Source organism: Gavia stellata, chromosome 1 (genome assembly GCF_030936135.1).
Source record: "Gavia stellata isolate bGavSte3 chromosome 1, bGavSte3.hap2, whole genome shotgun sequence".
Lineage (NCBI taxonomy): Eukaryota > Metazoa > Chordata > Aves > Gaviiformes > Gaviidae > Gavia > Gavia stellata.
In genome coordinates, this window is record NC_082594.1 from 72062213 (window position 1) to 72086361 (window position 24149).

At 42.4% G+C, this 24149-nt stretch overlaps 1 protein-coding gene across 1 annotated transcript in view; it reads left to right on the forward strand.

The window, feature by feature from the left end:
* The window catches only part of AFF3 (ALF transcription elongation factor 3), a 287915-nt gene that overhangs the window by 179757 nt on the left and 84009 nt on the right, over positions 1–24149 (forward strand). Inside the window, exon 8 of the mRNA XM_059815224.1 lies at positions 17771–17822. Coding sequence (XP_059671207.1) covers positions 17771–17822 — 52 coding nt within the window. The remainder of the gene's footprint in view (positions 1–17770; positions 17823–24149) is intronic.

The window sequence follows — 24149 nt, forward strand, 5'->3', positions numbered from 1 at the left end:
TTTCACCAGAGAAGGAAAATTTAAAAAATAAGTTAAATTTGAATGTGTTTTTGTTTTGATTATCCCTTCCAGGCTGATGGTAAAGGCACATATTTTCAGGCTTTAATTCAGCGTTGAGTCACCGATATGAAATCCTTTGCTAGCGTAAATTATCCCTACTTTTTTTTCCCCACTTACTTCACTCCGAGTTTCTCTCACAGTTCCATCAAGGGTGGCTCCCCCATGAAAGTGCACCCTCTCTTCCTGAAAAAAGTAAAAGACAGTCCTAGCTTTCCAGAGATAATGCAAAATCCCCTTTTGGCAGTCATGTTAATTTGGGCTGACTTCGTTCTATTTTTGGTGTTGCACTTCACCATTAGACGAACAGGCTTCCCATATGAGAGCAGGGGAGCACCTGAGCAGACAGACAGATCGACATGAGGGAGGTGGACAGGGCCTAAATCTGGTTCTGCTCCCTTTAAGTGTCCTTCGGTTCTGCAGTTATGCACAGCCCCACAGAAGTAAATAACTGATAGATTAATAAAGTCTTTCAGCTGATACATTTGATAAGTACCAAGACTTTCTATATGATTTCAAAGTAAGGGCAGTAACTGTTAAATGAATTGCTTTTTAAATAAAACACATAAGAGAAAATTTTAAATCCTTCATTGTTCCTTAAAATGTTTTAGTGTCTCATTAATTCTTGATTAGCCTGGTTGTTACGAGGCCATTATTATGTAGTAATAAGGGTAGGAAATTACCTCTAGGACTGTAGTCATGTCACACAGACCTGCTATAGTTAGCACCTCATCAGGCACTGAGACCAAGTGCCAGTGGTATAAATTAGGGGTTCGCTGCCTGCTGGTGGGGCTTGTGGTGGTGGTGCTGTGTGATGGGGTCTTTGCTGAGATGGTATGAGTCCTCAGGTGTAGAAAAGTGGAAAAGACCTGACAAAACATAACCCTCTCAGCAGCCTCCTGTGCTTAAAGGGCTCCCTGGTCATGCCTTTGGCAGAGCACGGGAACTGCTATAAAACCGGAATAAAGTTACTTTGCAATTACATTCATTTAAGTAGATTCAAATATGTCTGAAGCTCGCACAGACAAAAGTCCACTCTTTGCTGTATGATTTGTTAGGCAGAAAGTGTCATAGGGGATTTGGTGTCAATCCAGCAGAACCTAACCCGATCCTCAGGTCATTAGTATTTCTTCTGAACACACAACCCTCAAACTCAAAGCCTGCTACGAACATTGGTAAAGCTAATCATTATTACCCTTTTAGATATAGGAAAATGAGCCTTAGGGGCTATTTTTATTGTGATTTGATGCAACATTAATCAGCATTCTGAAGAAGAGACATACTTGAATGTCCCAGGCTGCATATATTTATTTCTCAGTGTGTATAATGCTTTTTCTGCCCCTAATTCTCTTTGAGGTTGATGCTCTAATGCTCACAGTATGCAGCTCCCATTCATTACCTATACAGGCAGCTAATGCGATACGACAGCATCACCGTCTTTGAAGAGCATCGAAGACGCTAATAATTAAAAACACAAAGTGCGCTCTCGCTAGTACTTTCCTCCTTATTCCTTCCCGGGTTTCAATCTTCGCACAGCAGATGAGGCACAGTCCTCGGAGGATGGAGAGCAGCTTGGTGCCAGCGTGGCTGCTCTCACTCTGCCTGCGTGCAGGGGTGACACCCTGCAGGGTGTGCCAGCACCTGCTTGCCTACCTCTTCTTGCTCTGGGGTTTTGGAGGGTGTTCACACCTCAGGAGCGGTGTCAGAGCAAAGCTGCGGGAGACCCCCACTCCCGAGAGGTTCATATTGTGCCTGAACCCCCAAAACAGGGCTATGGCCTGGGTTTCAATCCTAAATACCCATGTTTGTTGTTAAATAGCTAGGCACTCATTTCAGCGTGCTTTCACCCAAGTCTTCAACCTTTTCAAGCCCCTGGTGTGGCTGCCACTTGCTCTTCAGGCTGTGTGTGACTGTGTCCCTTGCCCCAGCCCTGAGCACCACCCCGGCAGTCCTCGAGGATGAATCCTGAGCTGCAAGCAGCTGGAGAAGGGCACCTGCCGCTCATCCCCGTTTAACCCTCATCAGCCTCAGAGCCAGAGCTGCAGGGAAAAGTCTCCGTACTTGGTATTTCATCTACTTCAGAAGCCGAAGTAGCCCCAAGACCTGTGCAGGGTGGCTGCTGCAAGCTGTGGGCACTGCTCCCCCATCCCCAACTACTGGACTCCAGAGAAGCCCAGAGGGCGTGGGCACCTGTCCAAGCCAATTTTCACCCACTCCTTCTCGGTATGACGAAGGACACCCTTCAGCAGAGCGCTCGGATCTGGCTGATTTTGGGTGTGCTTGCCTGCCTGCCTGCCAAGTCAGAGAGTCATACCCCTGCCGAGCTGGGTGCAGACCCGGTCCCCGCACGGAGCGCCGTGCTGGCAGCAGACCCCCTCCCTGGCTGACGGGTCGTTGGGCACCATCACCCCAGCTGCAGTTGGCATCCCGCGCACAGCCCCAGCAGTCCCAAGCAGGGGCGCAGAAGGCATCTATCTGCTGCTGCTTCATACATATCACGACAATAATTAGCAGAGAATTGTCATGGCTTTTACAAGGATGGGGGAAAAACTCCACCAAGACCCAAGTATTTAAAGGGCACTTCTGAGTGCAGTTTAAGAAGCAGGAGCAATTACAGCCCAAACCAAAGACTGTTAGGAGTTAATAACTACATGAGCATAGCAGTAAAGAACATTAAGAGTTAACAGTCCCAGCGTGACAAACGTTTATTTAATCCTACTCTAAACAAGCAATATAGCAAATCCTTGTTAGGAATGAATGATCTCTCACATGTAGCTTAAAATAATCAAATTTTGTTTTAAAATACCAAAATAGGTCAAATGTTACGGGCTCTTCTGGAAGACATTCAAATCGTCCGGTCCAATTTTATTTTTTATTTGTAACATTTTACAGATGAATAAATGCGTTCTTTACATAAAACCCGCTTGCCCCATTTCAAGCAGGAGTGCCTATTTGCCAGAGAATTACAGACTCTTAAATGTTGACATATTCTGCTCCAGTTGCTCTGCTGTGCTCTGCTAGAAGAGATACTGTTGTACGTAGGAAGATACTCTTTTGGTACCTCTTCACCTTCCCACCTTGTCTTCGGCCTTCTTTCACTTAGAATTTCCTCCTAGCGCAGGCTCCAAAGGTGAAGTTGAGGTTGAGCAGCATAAGATGTTGGGTCACGGGTATGTCTGAGGCAATGCCGATGTGTTCCCAGTCAGGACCTGGAGTTTCCTTCATCAGTTCTGGATCTGATTGAACAGTGTGACTTTGGAGAAAAACATTGAATCTTTTTGCCTTGGTTTCCTCTTTACAATTGAATAAGAATATCATGGGTTTGTTTACTTTTGACCTCATAGGGTGTTGGGAAATGTACCTACGCAGAGATCTCTCACTAGAAAATAGTGTGATAGAATACAGCCTGATAATAAATTGGTACCTGTCTTGACCTGGATGGGTCCTATTTCATACTAGTTAATGATCCTGGTAATAAGGAGAGTAAGTCCTTGTGTTTTGGTGTTCAGCTAGAAGGAAGAGTTGGAGAAAGTATCGATAAGAAAATTCTGGCAGACCTTTCGTTCACTCGTGATTCTTCCCTGACACAGCTTTAAATTGCATATAGACTTCAAGCACGAGACATATAAAAACATGTAGTGATGGCTGTTTGCTGCATCTTTTGAACAGCAAAAACTTTTCTGTTAGTGTGAGGATAATAGTACACTGAAAAATACAGAATGATTTCTTTAGACTAATAAAGACTCTGCCGGAGATAGTCTACTGAGAAGTTATTTACATATTTCAAAGGTCTTTATTGTCAGTCTCCTACATTTTTGCCTATTTCATTCAGTATTTTCATCAGCCATCTAATGAAATATTTAGTGCCTGATAAACCATGTGCAACTGAAGTATTTTCTCTTATCAGTAGAAAATCATTTGCCTTGAAGTGGCATATACAGTGGGCTAAGTTAATTGCTGATGAAACTGATTTTACTAGAGTGACACAGATGATGAAACTAACCCAATATATTTAGTTTAGGAGATCCACTTCTGACCATTAACATTGTTACTACTAAATTGAATTATTTAGAAATCGAGTCTCATCCCTTGAATATATGACTTTTTAAATACATATTGCATAATATAGACACAATATTTGCTGACAATTTATTTGCAGTTGTACTAAAATGATACATTATTATTTGTAGGGTTTATTCTTACTTAAATATCAAACTGATAATTACCCACAGCTCTGTCAATATTAAGTCCTGCATATGTTATTTCCACACCCAAAAGTACTTCTGAAATAGTAACGATTGTTTTGATTGTACTCGATCTGACATCAAATAATAACAAGTTAAATTATACTTAATGCCTTTTTTCAAAAGTGGAGGCCATAGGTAGATCCTGTAGGAGACCATGTAGAATTCAAGTCCTGGGAACTCAGTATCAGATAATCATAAATTTCAAACATACAAACCAACCAACCAACTGCTTGTATAATGGAGCAGATTTGAGCAAGTGGTCTTAATTCCAATCTGATTTTATAAAACAAAAACCAAACAAAAACCCAAATCCTTGAATTTCAGTCATGTAACAACCTGAGAATCCATTTCCTGCATGCTTGGTTCATACCAACAATTGCTTACAACACTGCTATAGTATAGAAGTTTGTTCCTATGGATGGCAGTCTGACAGCTGAGGACAGAAAAAAATATTTCACAGAAAGCTTCAACTAACAGCCAATGAGTGAGAAAAAATGAAAGAAGCCAGTATGTCTTGTGGATGCGGATGAAACTCAAACCAAGGCTAGTTTCAGCACTTTGCAAACTGAATTAAATTAACTTGTGAATCAGCATGGGTAATTGATATTTTGTTTGATACAATAAAAAATCATATGGGTCAACTGAAAAAAAAAAACCAGTTGTGTTCATTTTCTCAGCAAAATGAAAAAAATACATTCAGGGCTAATTGTTTCATTTAGCTTACCTCACTCCAGAAAGCATTTGGGCAGCCTTATTACCGCACTAGATACAAGAATATTTTGAAATAATGTTTTTGAAAGAAGAAAATTAAAGCATAGCATTTCAGAAATGTTGAAATTAATAATTTTACATAGAAATTAAACTTTTTCAGTTATTTAGGGAAAAGCATGTCTCAAATTTAGCAATTGCCAAGCATTTTGTCCAGTCCTCACACTGTTCTTGATGGCTGAACTATTTGTCAGAAAATTCCCCTCAGCTCTAAATCCCTCACACAAGACTCTAGTTAGTCCACGCTCAAGCCTTTATGAAAAATGATTGTCGACATTTTTCTCAAGATGACTCAACACTTCCAAAGATTTAGGACGGCAGAAAGCATTGTCAGACATCATTAAGACTTCCAGATTATTATTTTTTACAATATGGTTGAGTTTAGCAGCTGGGTGGTAGAATCTGGCAATCAGAATACAATTGTGTCTAATTCATTTTTATACACTACTCCTATTAGTTAAAAAAAGATATTTCTTTGGAAGTGACATTACAGCCCTGACGTATGATTTTTGAATATGACTTCTTCTCAGAAATTGCCAGCATGGTACTGCCAGCATGCCAAGCTAGTGTCCGGGAGAAAATTTAAGAGCAGTGATAAAATGAAAGGGGAAAATAGAAGCTCTTCTTGCAAAGAGGGGTTTGTAATAGATATTCTGACACGATATGAATGATGAGGGATGGAAAATTCATAATGGTGTGTAGAAGTGCAACACAGACTCTGCGTAGAAGACTTGACCTGTAACTCATAAGATAGTGTGTGTCGAGTGAGTTATGGGAGTTGTTCCCCGGTGTATATTTAAAAAGAGACGTTAGAAAGGAGATATAGCATGGTTTACTATTTGAGAGCTCACTTCATAATTTTGTCCAAAAAGTGTTTTTAAAGAAAAAAAAACACACTTATTTTTCTTAATATATATATATATTGCAGTCCAGGTGGTGTATTTCTGCACAGCGCGTGCAGGATCTGAATGCCGGGAGTAAAGCCCTTCCCCTCTCTGAAGGAGCAGCCCTCAGTTGGTTGTTTCTGCTGTTGCAATGTCCAAACGAGGTTATTTCTAAGGAAGAGGAATTTCCCATTTTGACTCTTAGAAGGGGTTATCTTGAAGTGAAACAAGCAGGCCAGAAGTGCTTGGTGCCATCAGTCCCCAGAGCAGCTGAGGCTCTGTGCCAGGAAGCGCACGGACAACTAAAGCGCACACCTCGACGGGAGATGGAAAATGCACTTTGAATTAACAGGATCCCATGTGAGCAACCATCCCTTCAGTGCAGCTCTGTGTGAAGCAAAGGAACTATCTGACCACTGCAGATTGCACACATTTTTCTCCCCTCAAGCCGTGAAGCTCACGTCCATGTGCTCACCCCAGCTGCCGGCGCCTGCCTCCAGCTCCCCTCTCCCTGCACTCCCCTCTCCCTGCAGTGCCTGTGCCCCAAGCCCTGGTGCTGCCTGAGCAGCCCCTTCCCTCCCTCAGCCCATCCACAGGAAAACCTGACAGGTCCTCCAGTATTTTGGCGGGACTGCTCTATCAATTTGGAGATGTCTGCCCCATTGGGATGATCTTCTCCCTTTTCAGCATCTTGTGATCACAACAAAAGCAGAGAGGAGAAAAGAGAATACTATCACTAATGCAGCATCTCTTAGTAAGTTTGTTGGCATGCTGAGCTTAGTAAAAAATTTGGAAACACCCTGGCCGTGGAGGTAGCCCCTTTGGGAGCAGCACTACCCCTTTCTCTGAGCCGAGCACACAGGGTGCAGGTCTCCATAATAAGCAGCGATCTATTCGCCCCATGGGGCAGAATGCTGCCTGGTGTTTTGGCTGAGAGCTTTGGTTTCCTTTTGTAGTCTGCTTCGTAAGGAAAAAAAATGCATTTTTCCCTATGCCTAGCTTGGCTGCAAATGAAAGGCGCTGAGAAACCTGCTCATGGGAGAGGTTTAAGCCTGTTCCTGCAGAAATTTGAGGGCTGGAAATTTTGACAAAAATCACAGCAGCCCCTACATGTTGAGTGCACAGAACTCTTCACAGCTCACTCCTCAGCATCAAGTGATGGCACATCAACCTGGCCATACATGAGCTTGCAGGTCTTTCTGCCTCTTGTTTCTTTTTTTTTTCCCCCTCTTGCCACACATTGAATGAATTATTTGACAATATATTCTGACATTGTATTATTTCAACAATAGCGGAATGTAATGGTATGTAATTAGGAGACAGAATATAATAGTGGTATGAAGATGATTTTGGCAATGAGATTTTTTTTAATTAAAATTTCATTACTGCAAAAGTGTTGTGCTATTGCCCTTTCCAGTGTGTGAGCAACCGTGTCTGTGAGTGAAAGAGATGACCGCCCCGGGGATGGATAGCGTGGCCCCTTGCACCCCAGTCAGGGATTCTCCCGAGGCACTGCTCTTCCATACCATGAGAACCTACAAGGGCACAATATATTTTAAAGTGTCTATAAACTGTTAATTTTACAGTGAAACGCCTTCCACTTCTGCAGGGGGGGGCTGGGGGTGGGTTGGTTTTATTTAGGGGGGTGTCTGTGAAGCATCTGGGGTTGTGAGGAGTCTGTTGCACCACGGACCTGTCAATTTTCTATATTTTATCCTGGCAGCCCATATCTTTAAATGAAGTGTTATGCTCCCTTTCACAGTAGCCAACTGGGTTCTTGTCTGTTTATTTGCTTGTTTTAATAATTTTTTCTCCATCTAGTCAAATAAACCTGTAAATTCAGTGTGTACACTATGGAACCTCGTCCAAAACTATACTGTCTCCTTCCTGACAGGGCTGACAGAGAGTATAATCACTAGTATTGTCCAGAGTACTGTTTACATAAAGGAGCAATAAATACCTGTTGAAATTTTTACTGGAGGCCTCCCAGATGGATGGTTCATTTATTATTACAGACAGGGTTTCATTTACTTAGTTATTAAAAGAAGCAGGCCGCTACAGCCCATTTATAACTATATTAAAACTAAATGAAGCTATAAGTATTGCAGATGGGACTGAGTAAAACACATACAGAGACTTTCCAGGAAATGGATGGGAAAAGTATTTAAAAGGAAATGCTGAAAACTTTGGGGGTCCTGGTGTGTCTTTCATAGCCGTGTTTCTACTGGCTGGCGCTCGAGAGGTTATGGAGGAGGTATAGTTCCCATATGTTCCTGTCCTGCTGCTCAGTGCCATATATATATATTCTGCAATAGCCTCTCTGTTTGTGCCTGTCAGCCATGTGCCATTGGGAGGGACCAAATTAGCCCATTCCTCCCCTCCTCTAGCCTTTATTGACGTGAAAAGCTCCAGCTGGGGATATGGAATAATCTTTTTCTTTATCCCAGAGCCAGAATATCATTGAATATCAATGGCAGTTACAGGAGGGGATGGAGGTGCTCTGTTGGCACTGATCTGTAAAGCAAAGGCAGGCTCATCAGGTGGATACCAGAGGTCTTAGTTTTGAAGGTATCACTAGAGATCTAGCGCAGCCGGCCGTGAAATTAAAATAAAGGATGTGGATGGTCTTTGTGACACTTTTCTAGCACTGAGGACATTTCACCAGACATACCCCTACTTTGACTAAAGATAAATCAGTCACTGGATAGGAAGCACATGATTGCCTGGGAACTAGATCATGATTTTATTACATCCATGCGAGACAAATAAAGGACAGTCCCAACAAGGAAAGGCTGGTGTCCCAAAGCGGAAGAAATAGTTGACCAGAAATTGATGGGATAGAAAAACCTAGAAACAAGGAAGTTTTGGAATTTTTTTAAGCAGAGCTTGTTAGGTTAGCAAAAGGCTGCATCAAGGAAAAACCCACCTTTGCTGAAAGGTAGCTCAGCTTCAGTGGTAAAGTAGAAGTAGCAATTAGAAATGAAAAAGCAATCTGTGTGATAGAGATGAAACATAAAATACATGTAATACGAAAGGGGAAGATAACAATCAAGCTAAAAGAGAAATTATAAAATACTGAAGATGGATAAAAGGAGTGGAGGATACCAGAGGAAAGTTCAAGGACAATGAGAATAAGGGTTTTCTTAAGGTATATCAAGAGCAGCAACAATACAGAAATTCTAGCAATAGTCCCTTACTAGCTGGAAATATTAAAGCTGTTAATAATATTAGAGTCAATAAGTATTTTTTATATGAGAAGAAGGAGGGTGCCTAGTAGGCAGGCAGGAAGTTGAACGGTTATTTAAAATCAGTTATCCTAGATAGAAGTTTAATCAGTTATCCTAGATAGAAGTATCCATAAGCCTCATATCTTCCACGCTACCATATAGCCATGAAGGCCACTGGCTAGCAAAATCTGAGGGTCATTTGTGATGTACCTTGAAATGTGGGGTAAACCCCAGGAGACAGCTAATGCTGTGCAATATGCCAAAAGGCCAAGGAAGAAAGTTTAAGTTTTAAGGACAGGTTGCCTGGTGCCTTCTACTGCACACAAAGTTTGGGGGAAGCCCAAACAGCATTCCTTGAATACCACTAAGGAACTGAAGGATAAGAGTATAATTATTTGTGTTCAATGTTTTACTTTCAAGGAAAGAAATGTAAGTTCTTATCAACCAGAGCTGATTTCGTTCTGTGAGGAACTGGCAGCTAGGACGTGATAGGAAATTATATTCAGCGATGGTAAAACTCTATGGAGGATGACAGCAAAAGAAACAGTGAGGATGGAGCAGGTTATCAAATAGTCTGAATAATTTAATAATTCAGCCTCACTTAAACAAAGGAGGCTTGAAAGAAACCAACACAAAGTTGTATAACCCAGAACAAGGAATGTCCTCCTGACTCCATTTTTAAGTGGGTACTCTACCCTGGGAAGCTGCAACTCTGAAAATGCTTGAGAGATGGAGGTGAGCAGGCAGCTGGAAGTCAGCAAGAGCAGGATGCCCTGGCACAGAGAGACGGCATGAGCTTCTGGCGTGCAGGGCAGGGCCCAGGGGATCACACAGGGACACAGAGCTGCCGCTTTCCCCATCGCCTTGATGACAGAAGACACTTCTCATTTCGGCGCGGCAAAGTTTGAGAACCTCTAGCCTGAACGATCTCATTTCCCTTGCCCGAGCAATGAGATAGGGATAAACACCATTGCAGCCTCGGGTATGAACGTTGCTAAATGAACGGTCAGCGTTACACAGATGACTGCAGTCATCTGCAAGGGAGCACGAGAATAAAAATATGTGGGATGATGACTCCAGCATGAGGACAGATGCTTATAATGCTGGAGATTAGGCAGAAAGAGGCTATTTGTAAGGAAATAATCACTGAGTACAAAATCAGACACTGCACCTTCAGCGGGGAGACTTGGCAGTGGAAATTCTGTCTCAGACGCATTAAATTCCCCAAGATTTCTGCCACAACGGCTGACACACAAGGCAGTAGAGCAGTTCATGCACTCTTATTTCATTTCGCATTTGAAATTAATATTCCGTAGATGGCAGCATCAGCAATTGCTAGGAAATCAGAGTGAGAGAGTTAGTAAATAACTGCTAATCACACCCAGAGAGCTTGGAGGGAACAGGGGCAGGGAGGCAAGAAATGGATTGGAAAATTGCGAGCAGTGCATTCAAACCTTTTATTCCCCAAATGTGTTTCCTCCTGTCACACAGAGCATGATTAGCCATGAAACTTTGGTAAGTCCTCAGAGTGATTGGACTACTTAGGCGGGTGCTTAGGCGTGAGCTGCCTGTACATCGCTCATCACTCCTCCCTCTCTCTGAGTATTTGTGCATTTTTAGGTGACTTCCTTGCTCAGGGAGTGGGCTCACATGGGTTCGTTTCCCCACTTTTCTGAAGACTTTCTCCCATTTTTAAGGAGGTACTCTGGGTCCTTCTGCCCAAACATCATTCTCTGGGAGCACTGTGGACTGTGGGGCACTTTCTTGCCACCCTGCCAAGGAGTTAGTAAATTCAGGGTATGATTCAATTGCATTTGCTCTCCCTTTCTTTAAAGGGGGAAAACATCACTGGGGCAAACACAGTCGCTCAACGGGGCAGCTGCTGCAGAGGAAACCTTATTTCAGTTTCTCCTAGTAGGAGAGAACGATGGCTGCATCACTCGGAAAGGACTGCCTTGCATTTCTGATGAGACCGTCAGTGTAATGGGAATTTAGCAAAGCATTTAGCTGGTTTAAATGGTTTTAGAGAGTGTTGTAGACCAGCCTAGATGGATTCAAGCCAAGGACAGAAAACTTTTCCTTCAGAGCATCTATTTTTTATTGGAATTGCTAATTCTATTTCTATAGACTGAGTCCGTTTTTCAGGCATTTAAATTCTACGCTCTGGAATTAAATCTCACATTGATATATATGCTTCATTCCAGCATTAAGTACATTAATATTTCACCAGCCTGATTTTACTGGCCTTCTCCCTCTGTTTTTAATTAGATTTGACGGTGTTCTATATAATCGTGTTTTCCTACATGTTTCTGTGTAGCAGAACTTGCACAAACTGTTTGCTGAGGGTTTTTTACAACTTAAACATCATATATTCAGAGTGAATTTTAAATGCTGCAAGCAGTGCTTGCAGAGGTCTTACAAGCCTGCTGAAAGCTCTATTACAGCATTTATAAAATATCCTCTTGATCTAGTTGTTTACCTCAGTCCATAAGCTTTTGACTTTATTTTGTCTAAAACACGGATAAGTACTACACTTTTCAGATAATATAAATGCATGAGCTTTTTAAAAGTTAAACATTTGCATCAGTTATAGCACTAATGTGAAAAATAATTTCAGTGATCAGGATCTAATTAATTAAAAATTACTACTGTATAAAAACAGCTACTCCTATATTTAGGATTAGTAAACAAAGCTGTTTGAAATACCTGTTTTGGCTGTAGTTAAGTAGCAAATACAACTGCACATCTGTTATGTGCAAGTAACCAAGGTAATAGGAATAACATTAGTTTCCTCTTTTTTTTTTTTCTTTAAGGAGGGAAACACCTTCATCTGTTTCTTATGAATTCTGTGTATTTCTTACCAGGCATATTTTTCCCTGCATTTCTCTTTTAGAAAGCAAGCAAAGACAGCCAGAAACTAAAGGTACATTTGTCTTATTGGAGCTTAAATCATGTTACGTACATGAGCACTTGTAGCTGAAATAATCCCAGTAACATAAGGGCACAGTCTGGATAGGAACAGCAGATTTCCACCTGGCATTCTCTCTCATTTTGCTGGGAACAAGAGTTAAAGGTCTTGCACAGAGTTGTGCCTCCAGGAAGGTTTTGTTTTGTTTTTCTACGACGTGAAGCAATGCTTTTCTTCTCCTGTATCAGCGCATCAGTTGTGACTTTAAACATCTGGAGCCAGTCTGAGAGCCTTCTAGTATACTGCTACTTAGAATAATATCTGTTTTCTTTCTGGATTTCTGGTAATATTGAAACTAATGTCCAGTTCTTGAAAGGTCACTATGCATTTATGGGAAAGAAAATAAAATGTCAATATTGTGCATTAAAAAATAAGATAATTTTCCAAAACCAGTCTCATTCAGATGAAACATTGTGGTGGCATAAATTCGAATGAGCACGTAGATCTTCATATTTCATCACAACTCTTTGCTTTGTGGGGTTCCTCTTCAGCTAAAAATCAAAGTATTTTTCCATTACTGAAGTTCCTTTCCTACATAATGAGCAGAAATAACAAAAGTCCGTAATAAACACAGTATTGTGAGTGAGATACTGCCTAGCATTAAAATGGAACAATATACTTGATCAGATTAACACATTCATGAGATCTTTCACAAATTGCAAAGATGGCGACTTCTGAATTTATTTAAGTGACAATTGCAACACACATATATTTGTATCCTGGGCTTGCAAACCATTGACATGTTCTCTCCTAAAGCATTAGTGTTAATGATTTAATTACCATCGATATTTTTCCTTTCCCATCTCGATTTTTTTTTTTTGTTCTAATTATCAATATTATGATGAAGAACCTATCTCGTATAGTAGCTTAGACCACCAGAGGGACACGAGGAGGGTTTTGCCCTTCATTTTCATAACCTTTCTTGAAAATCTTCAGGGCCTCTTCTCTTGTCCTTTGATTTACATAACTAAAGGGAATCTCTCTAATCACAAAACAAAAGCACAGAGGCATTTTTTGAGACTTTTATGCCTCAATAAGTAATTTGCGGGGGGGAAAGAAAATTCATTAGGCCAAGGAATGTCAAATGTATCAGAGGTTAAAGTAAAATGCAAGGTGTGATGCCTGCTGCTCCTTTTGTGTGCACCAGCAGATGTGAAGGGTAGTTCCCAGGTGGGGCCTTGTCTTCACCCTGGAAGAAAATAGATATCGTCCTAAGTAGGGCTACACTGGAAGGGTCTCAGACTGGCTCCAGACATTAAAAGTTGCAGCTGATTCCCAGCTGGCTGTCGAAGACCGCCTCCCACAGACACTGCACCATTGACATCTCCTTCCCCAGCAGCTCCTTCTCCTCCAGCACTTTCAAACCCAAAAATCTTTGACCTGGGCCCTGGCTCTACCCTCACACTTGAACCTTGATGTTACTTTGATGTTACTTCCCAGAGGGGAAACTAGATGTCTTCCTGCTGTCCCCTGGACTCTGACTGGGGCTGAAGGTAATCCTTGCTTGGGACTTGACTTTCCAGCAACAGCAAATCAGGAAAGAAGACAGAGAGACAAAACAGTGAAGCTGCAAGTTTTGACTTGACCATTCCCTTTGAGCAAGGTGGTTCCCGGGCAGCCTGCGATGGCCTCCCATCCCAAACCCAGGGTACTTTTGACCAGGAGCATCTCCTGGCCCTTCAACATGCTGGGATGAGCAGGAGTCCCACAGGGTCCCTCTGCAGTGCCCCACATGGTCACCCCACCCCGGTAGCCTGCTGAACCAATGCAGGGAGCAGCTCCTAGATAAAACAGGTCAGGCTTTCTGATAAGCTACGTAGGAGATTTGGACACGCAGTCGCATTGGAGTGGGCAGCTGTTGGATATTGATGCCCTCTAGAAGACTTTCTTCTATTTTCCATTGCGTGTAAGTAACTCCTCACCCCCCTCCTTTCCCACCGTAACTGAGTGGCCCAGAACTCCAGGCCGCGACCCCTTAATTGGTTACTGGAGAAGGAAACCAGCTGGCTTGCTGAGGCATTTCTCAATATCCCAAACTCATCCTCATTTCCTTTCATTATGTCTCTACCTGTCACGTTCTTTGCGGAGAAAGGAACAAATGCATTAGTCAGAGTACAGTGAGCGCTCCTGCCCGAACCTCCTACCCCTCGCTGCCTCCGCAACCTCACGGAGGTTTCGCTGAAAATGTGTAATTAGGTTCTGCAAAGTGACTTCCTGACTGTATGTGCTTTTTTCAAGTGCAGAAGCCCTAAGTGGTGGTGTGTGTTTTTCAGAGCTGCTTTGAGTACCACTTCATTTTTCTAGCTTTTATTTACAAAGCTTTATTTACTTACCTTTTCACCAGTGCCTGAGCACATCAAAGCCAAGTCCGTTGCGAAAAATCTTAAAGCCCATGGACGATGTCACTTACTGGCCTGGATGTTGCGTATTCTGAAAAAGGTGTTACAGAAAATAGCTATAGATAGGCTGCGCTGAAAAGGCTGTGTTTGCACATGAGCTTGTATGTGTTTGTCTGTCCGCCCTTGTACTAGTTTGCCAGAATATGTAAAGAAATGCCATCCCGAGCAGGGGTTGAGTTAAACATGATCTGAAGTGCTCTGCTAACATAGGGTGTACCAAAGCTCATTCTGTGCTGAATCTGTGCCAAAGTGCTTTTCAGATAAATTACAAATGAATGTAATGCCTCTTGTGTGCTTAAAGTATTTTTCTCCTCTCCTGTTCTCCTTCTCTTCACATGGGCTCTGCTGGTCCAGTTATGGACTTCTTTTTTTAACCATCATCATTGTCATGGTGGAAATGAGCTGTTGAGAAGAAGTGTTCCTCAAAAGCATCCAGGCTCAAAACTGATCTAGCTGCCTTAAGATGCTTACTGCAAACTGGAGTCCCTGTAACAAAAATACCTCCTCCTCACCCAGGGTATGCTTCAGCCTGGGCTGTGAGAGCTGCCTGGTGTCCAAGGAGCCTTCCTCTCCAGGACTGCTGGCAGGTGAGGCTGAAGTCACTGGTGACAGCGTGTCCTGCCCTGGCTGTAGCTTTGTAGATCAGGGCTGAGGGCCTCACCTGACAGTGAAAGCAGTCTGGGAACCAGTGAAGACTTTCAGGCATGGAGGTTGTACCTGCACAGCTCCTGCCTTTACAAGGTAGACCTTTACACTGGCAAGCTGTCTTAACCTGATACATCCTTGTGACAAATTCATGGATCAGGCAGGCCAGATCCCACTCTACGGAAAAAAAGCAAGCAAGCATTTTATGATGACCTGTTTTCCTACCCCCAGCATTAGGAGATTGTTTGTACGCTGACAGTAGTTCCAAAAGGGGCCACGAGCCCTGGGCAGGCAGTGCTTTTCTTGGAGAGCAGCGCTTCTGAAATGAGAAACAGACAGGGAAAATAAAGACAGGCTAAAACACACAAGCAAGGAGAGGTTGATGGGCCAGTGCTGCGGTTTCTTGTTCCTTTTGTGTGGATGGTTTCTGCTTGCACTCCTGGCGCCCCACCTTAGCTCCACTCACACCTCCACACAACCTGAAGGCTTTGAAGCACCATAGTTGCTTCTAATCACAGACTCACAATACACATTTTTTTAATGTCGATACAAAAAGTCAGGAGACTAATAAATGCATAGAGCTACCTAGAACATTTCATTATTTGCTTTTGATTTTTCTAACTTCCATTTAGGAGAAGAGCTAAATTGCTAAATCTTAAATAATCTACTTAATTACCACCTCACTAGCAGAAATTTACACACTCAGACTCCAGGGAGAGCAGGCAGTGACACCCTGGGTGCTCTGCTTTTCACACAATAAGCACATCTCTCTGGTTAAATCGCGATCAGTGCAGATTTCATCACATTTAATCACATAGTGCCCAATCCCAGATCTAAGCTTTCGATTTTCAAGCACTGTTTTCTCAGGGATGCCCTAAACAGATCTAACTAAAAAAATAAGCAATGATAAGATTGTTTGAATCCTTGTAAGTGGTGGGATCCAAAGCCAATGTGGATCTTACAGTGTTTACAGGAAGCTTTGCCTCTCTGACATATTTTAGCTCCTAGGAGCTATATCCTGTGTCATTTGTACCTGTCCCATTTGCCCACTTCTCAGCAGGGCTTGTTAGCTTGGCCGGTGGCTGCGTCGATACAGCCACCAGAGTTTTTGCTGACTCGGGAGATGGCAGAGCAACTTTTTCCTGCCTGTGGACATATTTCCAGATAAAACATGGGCAAGCCTTGCTTTGAAATTGTCAAGTCCCTCTAACTCAATGGGTGTTCTATATATTTGAGGTGTCTGCATTGCAATGAGATTTTTCTGAGTTTGATATGTTGGTTTTACAGAGGAGAAATCTTGGCACAAGTAGAAGTGCCAAGTGGAAGGAAAAAAGCAAGACAAGAATCTTTAAGAGATGAACTAGTGGGAGTTTCTGCTCTGACCCCTGATCCTATTCTTATACACTTACGTTCCCTGAAAGGTGCCACGGAGAAATAACGAAGCAGCTGTGACGGCAGCAACAGGCAGGGACTGTACGTATAGCGAGGCGCTGAGGAGAGGGTGTTTAGGTTTGGTGCTCTTCTAAGACACAGCACACCATGTCGCCCATGTAAGAGTCACGCTTTTTAGGCACGCTCTTGGAAGATCTAGGCACAAGTACAAGGAGGTGGTTTGAAATTACTACATATGTCTTCTTGATATATTTACACTCCGGGGACCACCCACGTCACAGGATGTGTTTGAATTGCTCACCAAGCTTTCTGCTGGAGTCGAGACGAAATGACAGATTCTCTTTTCCCAGAACGCAAGAAAAATTAGCAACCTTCTGAATTATTATTATTATTATTACTGAGGCGTTTTTTAAAAATAAGTCCCATTCTTGAAGACCTTTCAAGCACTGGGGGAAATCTTTGCACCTCTTCAACTCCTCTAACTGCTGGCTACTTAACCCTAGCTTGTAAAAAAATGCATGGAGGTAAAAACTCCTCGTCTTTGTGAGCCAGTTTAAGCAAGCTGAGGAAAGGATATGGGAAGGGAGGATGAAAACCCCATTAGAAAAGATGCATTATTTTCTATATTTATATGACAGTGAAATCCTTGTGGATACTCTTGTGCACTGAGACAATATATTTTAGTTTTAATTGTTTCAGTCAATGTCAATTTTACATCAAACATGCAATAAAGTAAAAATGGCCTTTGGGAAACATCACTGAATCTTATTTTGTGCTGCAGTACAGCCAGTGTAAATATCTACTTCTGTTTTGTAAGCTCAAAGCCAAATGGAGCAAAATTTTCCTTTCAGAGACACTACTGACCTGTCAGCATCAAAAATATTATTTTTAGCATATAAAAATTGTTTGTCAGTGATTGTAATAACAGGAACCTTTGAAAAATCCATTATTACTCTAGTAAACATTTTCTCTTAGGCAGTAATAGGAGGAAATGAATTAAGAAGTTAGTTGATAGCAACTGGATAAGAAAAACTTACAAAGAAATTGCCACGTCTACAGAGTTACTGGAATAAAATATATTTTGTTTCTATTTAAATTATTAAATGTTTACAGTAGCTCAGAGAAAACACCAGATCTAAAGCATTTTGGTAAATTATAATTTATTCTACTGCTTGCTTTCCAGAATGCTAGAAGATGACCTCAAGTTAAGCAGCGACGAAGAAGAGAATGACCAGGTAAGAACCAGACAACTAACATGGCACTTGTAACATGTTTCATGTTGAGACTGAGCTACTGCAAATATTTTGCTAATGCTTTTTCAAAGCATACATAAAGGTTATCAAAATACATGGCAGTACTGTAACTGGAGTAACAGATGTTGCTGCTCGGAGCCAGCCCGCGTGTGCTAACTGCTGGATTGGTGGGGAACGGTCTGCAGTGCTCTTGATTTATTACCCTGATGCGACCCAGAATGTTTTTGTATCAGTCTCCTCCTGATTTGATTTTGTTTTGTTTTAAAGAGCTGCCAAGGAGGGGAGAAACAGGAATTCTGGATTAAGGGTTCAGGCCAAACCTTGCAAGCATGAGCTGGCCCCGGGGATTAGCCACTGGGCTGCTTACCTCTTACCTGCCTAGAGCCTCGCCGGCATCCCCCCAGCCCTCGCCTCTCCTCTGAGCATTTTCGGTCCTGTCTCTGCGTGGCCCGTGTGTGCCAAGAAAGCTAAGGACAGCTGAAAGAAAGCCTTGGCTGTGCGTTTGGTTCACTCCGTAACACAGCAATTAGGGCAACTTGCCTGGTTTTTAACGACCCCAAACTACCTGACTGGGAGCAGATGTGTCAGCCAAAGTTTTCCATGTGTCAGGAAAGCTGGGTTTTGGCGAGGGGGGGGTGGTGGTGGGGAGCGTCTCCCAATTTTTCCTTAAAGCATTGCTTCGTTTTGTCTAAATAATTAAGTACTCACTAAAATAGGGCTGGATCTTGACTTTCCTATGGCCAGCCGAGTGCCTTTCTGCCAAGTGATGCTATGCCATGCTCTCTCCTTCTCAGTATACTGCCATGGGTGATTTGTTTGGGGATGAGAGGGTAAGAGCCACTTCCCTTCCTTCTTGCACTAAAATGCATGTCCCATGCCTTCACTGGAGCGTATGAGGGCAGTACTGTGCCTGGTTGATCTCACAGATGGATCCAGACCTGGATATAACATTTTCAAATGTGATTATTTCTGTCAAGGGTAACTGGAGCTATCTAGACTTCTGAAATTCAGGATCTTAGACAAATAATTCGAGGTATGTAGGCACGAAACTCTTCCAGGATTTTCTTTAACTCTTGTATTAGAAGTCTCTATTTTGCAATATATTCCAAACAACAGGTAAATCAAAATCTTTTAATATTTATACTAAACCATTATTTCATCTATTTTGAGCTAAGCTTCTTGGTATTAAGAAGATGCAGCACATAGATTCAATTATTTACATATTTATACAATTTCTTTTTGTTTAATGTATTTAATCCCGAAACACTTCACATTTAATTACTCTTCCTGCTTGTCTAGATAGTTTAAAGTACAGTGCATAGACAGCATAGGGCAAAGTAAAGTGAGGGACAGAAGGGATGTCTGAAGAATAACAATAGCACACCAAGATGCCGTGGTGCTTGCAGCGAGGGGTTGGGTGGCAGGGGAGGGGGGAGCCAGTGGTCAGGGAGATGGGATCCTTCATAACAAGCAGAAAAAGACATGTGAAAGTGTACATTGTGCAGGAAATAAAAGAACATTAGTAGGTTTAGGCGGAGAAGAGATAGTGGAAAAGTACTGCTGTTTGGGAGTGCACACATGGTACCTTCAGTTTAGCACTACCACTTACAACTATTAATATCTTTCATGCACTTGGATTGCTCAGTGTTATGTGTGCGACGCAACATCTTCGCTCAGTAACCACAGTTTTAAGGTACAGCTGATGTAGCCTGGGTCCGTCGCCTCGGTGCTCAACCAAGCTCTGCAGAACCAGGACAGGGTTTGCAGTTCACGCGGCAAAGAGCAGAGCTGAGATCCCATTACTCGCTTCTAATTGTCATGGGCTCTACCATGAGCAGCCTTAGACAATTACCTCGTGATTTGGTCCCCTTTCCTAGTCACATTTTTTTCTAACTTAACTGTACAGATAAAAATCTCCTGGAGGCACAGGCTGGCTCCTGCTATATGAAATGCTTTGCAGAACCTCAGCTAAGACCTGCAGATTTGCTTAATGAACAATCCTAAATAAATATGCCTGCTGGATAAACAAAATACTAAGTTTCCATCTACCTAGCAGGAAATAGGCCCAGGAAAAAAGTAACACAGACCCTCTCTGCCAATAAATGCCGAGACCACAACATGGATCGGTGTCTAAATGTCAGTGGAAGAACCCATTTTCTTTCACTTCCTAATTCTGAGGCTGTTTAATATCAGATCTCCTCCTGAGCTTGGGAACAGGAAAGAAAGAAGTCAAAAAGATGAAGGGATAGAAACAGTAGATGAGTGATGCCCAGATATTCCTTACACAATTAATTAACCTCTGAGCACCCAGACTCATTTAAGTAGTCCAATTTCTCAAAGAGCTGAAGGCGAACGGTACAAGAACTAGGAAGCTTTTCATTTTGCTAATTTCTAAACAGACAAATTTAGGAGAAAGACTTTGAAAACTTTGGAGGAGATTTTGCGTTTGCATCTGAAATTGCTGAGCAGCGAACGGAAAGGTTCTGAAGCGGTGCAAAGGGGGACGGATGCTCCTGAACTCCCAGGGTGGTACTTGGAGGGCTGTGACTGACCCAGGGAATGTGAGCCATGGATGAGGAAGGCCAAATGCAAGACAGAGACATGATTAAGAGCTTCAAGACCTGCAGTGGGCAAGGCATTCGCAACCCTTTCCTCCGCGCCAGCAATTAAGGTAGTGAGATTCACAGACCCAGGAGAGGCAAAAGAGGCTGGGTTTGAACTGAGTGTGTGTGCGCCCACAGTAATTACATTATCCACACATATTAGTCTCTTAATTTTAATTACATAAATGTATTTTTCCTCTTTAATGAGCATAGTTTATCCATTTAAACTGATCGTTTTAATTTTACAGGCAGTGATCATAGGATCTAATATGCAGAGGGAAAATTTCCTGTTGGCATATTTTACATCACACAGATTGAAGAAAATATACTTTTTAATCCCCAATCAATATCTGAAGAGCATGCAATTAACAGATACCAAGGTATTTAACATAAATCTGCAAGTTAAAGAGCCAATTCATTTTGATTTATAACACATAGAGTAATAATTCCATCATCATCTCTCCCAGAAACCATCTGAAGCTTCGTAGCATGAAGATGTCAAAATTGTACTTAAGATTGTTCGGAGTACTGAATTGTAGTGGTTATTGCCTTTTGGTTCCTTGAAGTGTGGCATAGCACATGAAACAGTCCCCATTATAATACCCTGCTCTTCCCCGTAGAGGTCACTGGATAACTTAAATCAGTCTTGGGTGACATATAAAAAGGAGATTGTCAATTGTAATATGAACAATTCTCTTTTTTTTCCCCCCTACTTGTCCTTTTACAATATGAAAATTTTGTAATAGAAAGTAGTTCCTTTAAGGGGAAAAAGATCCCTGGCATCATTTGTGCAATTCATGTCAATCAATAGCCAAATAAATTAACTGACTGGTACGCATACATGGAATAATAATCTAACATATTTTTGCAGCCCAAGTCTGCTTCCTTGTATGCATTTTTTCTGCGCGGGATCAGGTTGGTTGCCGCTGAAGTTTTGTGGCTGTGAAAATTTATTACCCACAGAGTCAATCTGCATTCTGGCTGCCAAGTCTGAATAAATAGAGTCATTGTGCTTGTCTGGAATATGTAACCAAAGTTCATCCAGTCAGCTTGACTTTCACATCCCATGGGATTCATAAAAGCCAACACCCTGGTATGTGCTCTTGATTCCTGCCAAAATTTTGTAAAATTGCATAAACAGAAGTTGAAGAAGCAATCAGAACACACTCCCAGGGACATGGCTCCGCACTCCAGCCCCTGCTGTATCTCGAAACAGAGACCCAACTTTAGTACTTCTTTTTTTTTTAATAATCGTATGACTGTCCCCCTGCAGCAGCAGGTAAATGCTGAAGACACCCTCCGCACACAGTCCACAGGGAGGCAGCGAACGATCCTCTTGGGTTCATTAAATTTGCTTGTGCGCCCTGCACCAAAGGAAGACTGAAGGCAGCATTGCCTGCAAGTGTCTGCCCTCCTTAAGAAGGGATGGGGACAGGCTGGCCCTGCAGGGTTTGAGCGGTGTGAGCGAAACCGGCCCCTCTGCAGGCAAGCCAAGACAAACAGAAATCCATGTCCCTTCACAGAAGACCTCAGGGGAAGAGCAGCCTCGAGAAATTTCACCAGGAACAGCTTCAGCACAGTAAAATAAAATTCTCGGCCGCCTGGTCTGTCTCACCACCCGGAGCCCTCCCGGGTGACGGCAGCCCACCCAGCCCGGAGCCCTCCCAGGGGTCCCAGGGCTGCCCCCTGCCCACAACAGCCTGGGGACAGCCAGGGTGGGCTGCTGGCCCCAGGGAGCCCATCGATGCTCCAGTATCACCCTGGCTGTGGCTGAGCCAGACAGCTTGAGGCTAATTCGAGTTGCACCCACAGCTCCGGTGGGGACGTATGTGCCTCTGTTTCCTCCTGGTCACGTATGCGCTGAGGGATGCCAGGGCTCTGTGCTGTAAGTGCATCTTTCTGGCAGGATTGTCTGCAGCACAGGATTTTAGGACCAGTCAAATCCACCCAGAAACAAGAGAGAAATAATGTATTTAAAGACAATCTTTTTAATAATGTGTAGGACTTTTCTTTCTCACTTCTGGATATGGACTGACAATAAAAAAAAAAGATAAAAATTATCCTGAAATGAACGGTCCTGCGTACATCTTCTTTCAGAAGGAATAATTTTTAGTAGAGTCTATATAAGCACTACTTCTGCATATGAAATGTAATATTCCAGCTAATTTGAAGCAATCTGTAATGAATTTAAACAAATTGAAAAAGGGGCAAAGTGGCTACAAGCTTTCTTTCCATAAGACCTCCTCTGGTAGGACGGCGCTTTCAGAAGTCAAAGATCGGTCAAGCAGAGGGCAGAGTCAGGTATATCTAGAGAGAAGAGTTATATTGGGCAAATTATAAGATGGCACTGCATAGCCCTGTTCATCATTAGAACTATTTTTAGGCAGTGCTAATTGCGTTCGCCATGTCCAAATATTTTAACCACATTAAGTCATTTTAGTGTTTTGCTCCCTTCTATTCACCTCTTCATTACTGCAATACTTGATGCTTGACCAGAAGGGGAAATGAGTGAAAAAGGAGATGAGAACACTCAGCCCGAGAAAAAAAAGCACAGAGCCTCCATTCTTGCTGCAAATTAATTTCTCTCTCAGAAAGTTCCCTGATAAACTTGGAAAAAAAAATATCTTTCTGATAAGTTTCTCACTACACTGAGCACAGGAAACTTATTTCATGAAGTTTGGCGAGTCTGACTGCAACCAAAACTGCACAAAGTAGAGATAGGCGAAAGTGGAAAAACTAAGTTTTGAGTTAAGGAATGGCTGGAACCTCAGGTGTTTTGTACTTAATCCAAATGCTCTGCTCAGCCCTCTGTCGCTATAACGTGAGTGCGTTTTTAGGCCGGAGGAATAGCCACTGTAACAGCCTTACTTAACTTGGGTAAGTCCATTATTTCCTGTGTATTAGAGAAGGAATCCTTTTGGTATCCAACTTAACTAAAATCCAGAGTAAGATTTAAGCCAGCTGAGCCAAGCTTTTTTTGTGGTTTGCCAGCTCTGATTTTAAAATCTCTGTGACATCTAAATTTGCACTTCCACAAGGCATGACAAGAAGACCAAGATTGCCTCACTGAAACTGTCAAATGAAACAAAATAAGAACTCAGTCTTGTCCTGCCAAACTTGGCTCACATCACTGCCTATCTTGCAAAATCAGATTCAATGTCTGTCATGCACTGGCAGGGAGGATCAAGCTCTAAATTTGAATGCCACCACCATGAATTACAGCGAAAAAGGTTAGAGATCAGCTTGGCTCTTGGGCATGCACAAAATTTGGGGAAATTCAAACATGGCACTTTCATCTCCATGTTCCTCAGTAGAAAACCTCTAAAAATAGACTGGAAAACAAACTTAAAATACAAGGGCATCCTCCTTGTCTCTTCATGTGGGTGCCGTGATTAAGCTAAGTTTTAGCTCTAGTAAATCTCCAAAGCCTGCCCTTTTCCACTGCTATCACCTTTTTCCAAGTCTAACAGTTTCTCTCTGTATCTACTGTAACTTTCTTAATCCCATCTTCTTGAAATCTTTGGTTACGTTTTTTTTCCCCTTGTGAACTGGAATTACTGTACGAACATATGTTTTGACTGGTATGGGAATATATCCCAATACAATCAATTCAGCAGTGCCAGCTGATTTGGGATGTAAAGATGGATTAGGTCCCACATCCCCAGGCTGGCTTTCCCTTGCCCCTGTCTCTCGTGAGCCGTCAGCC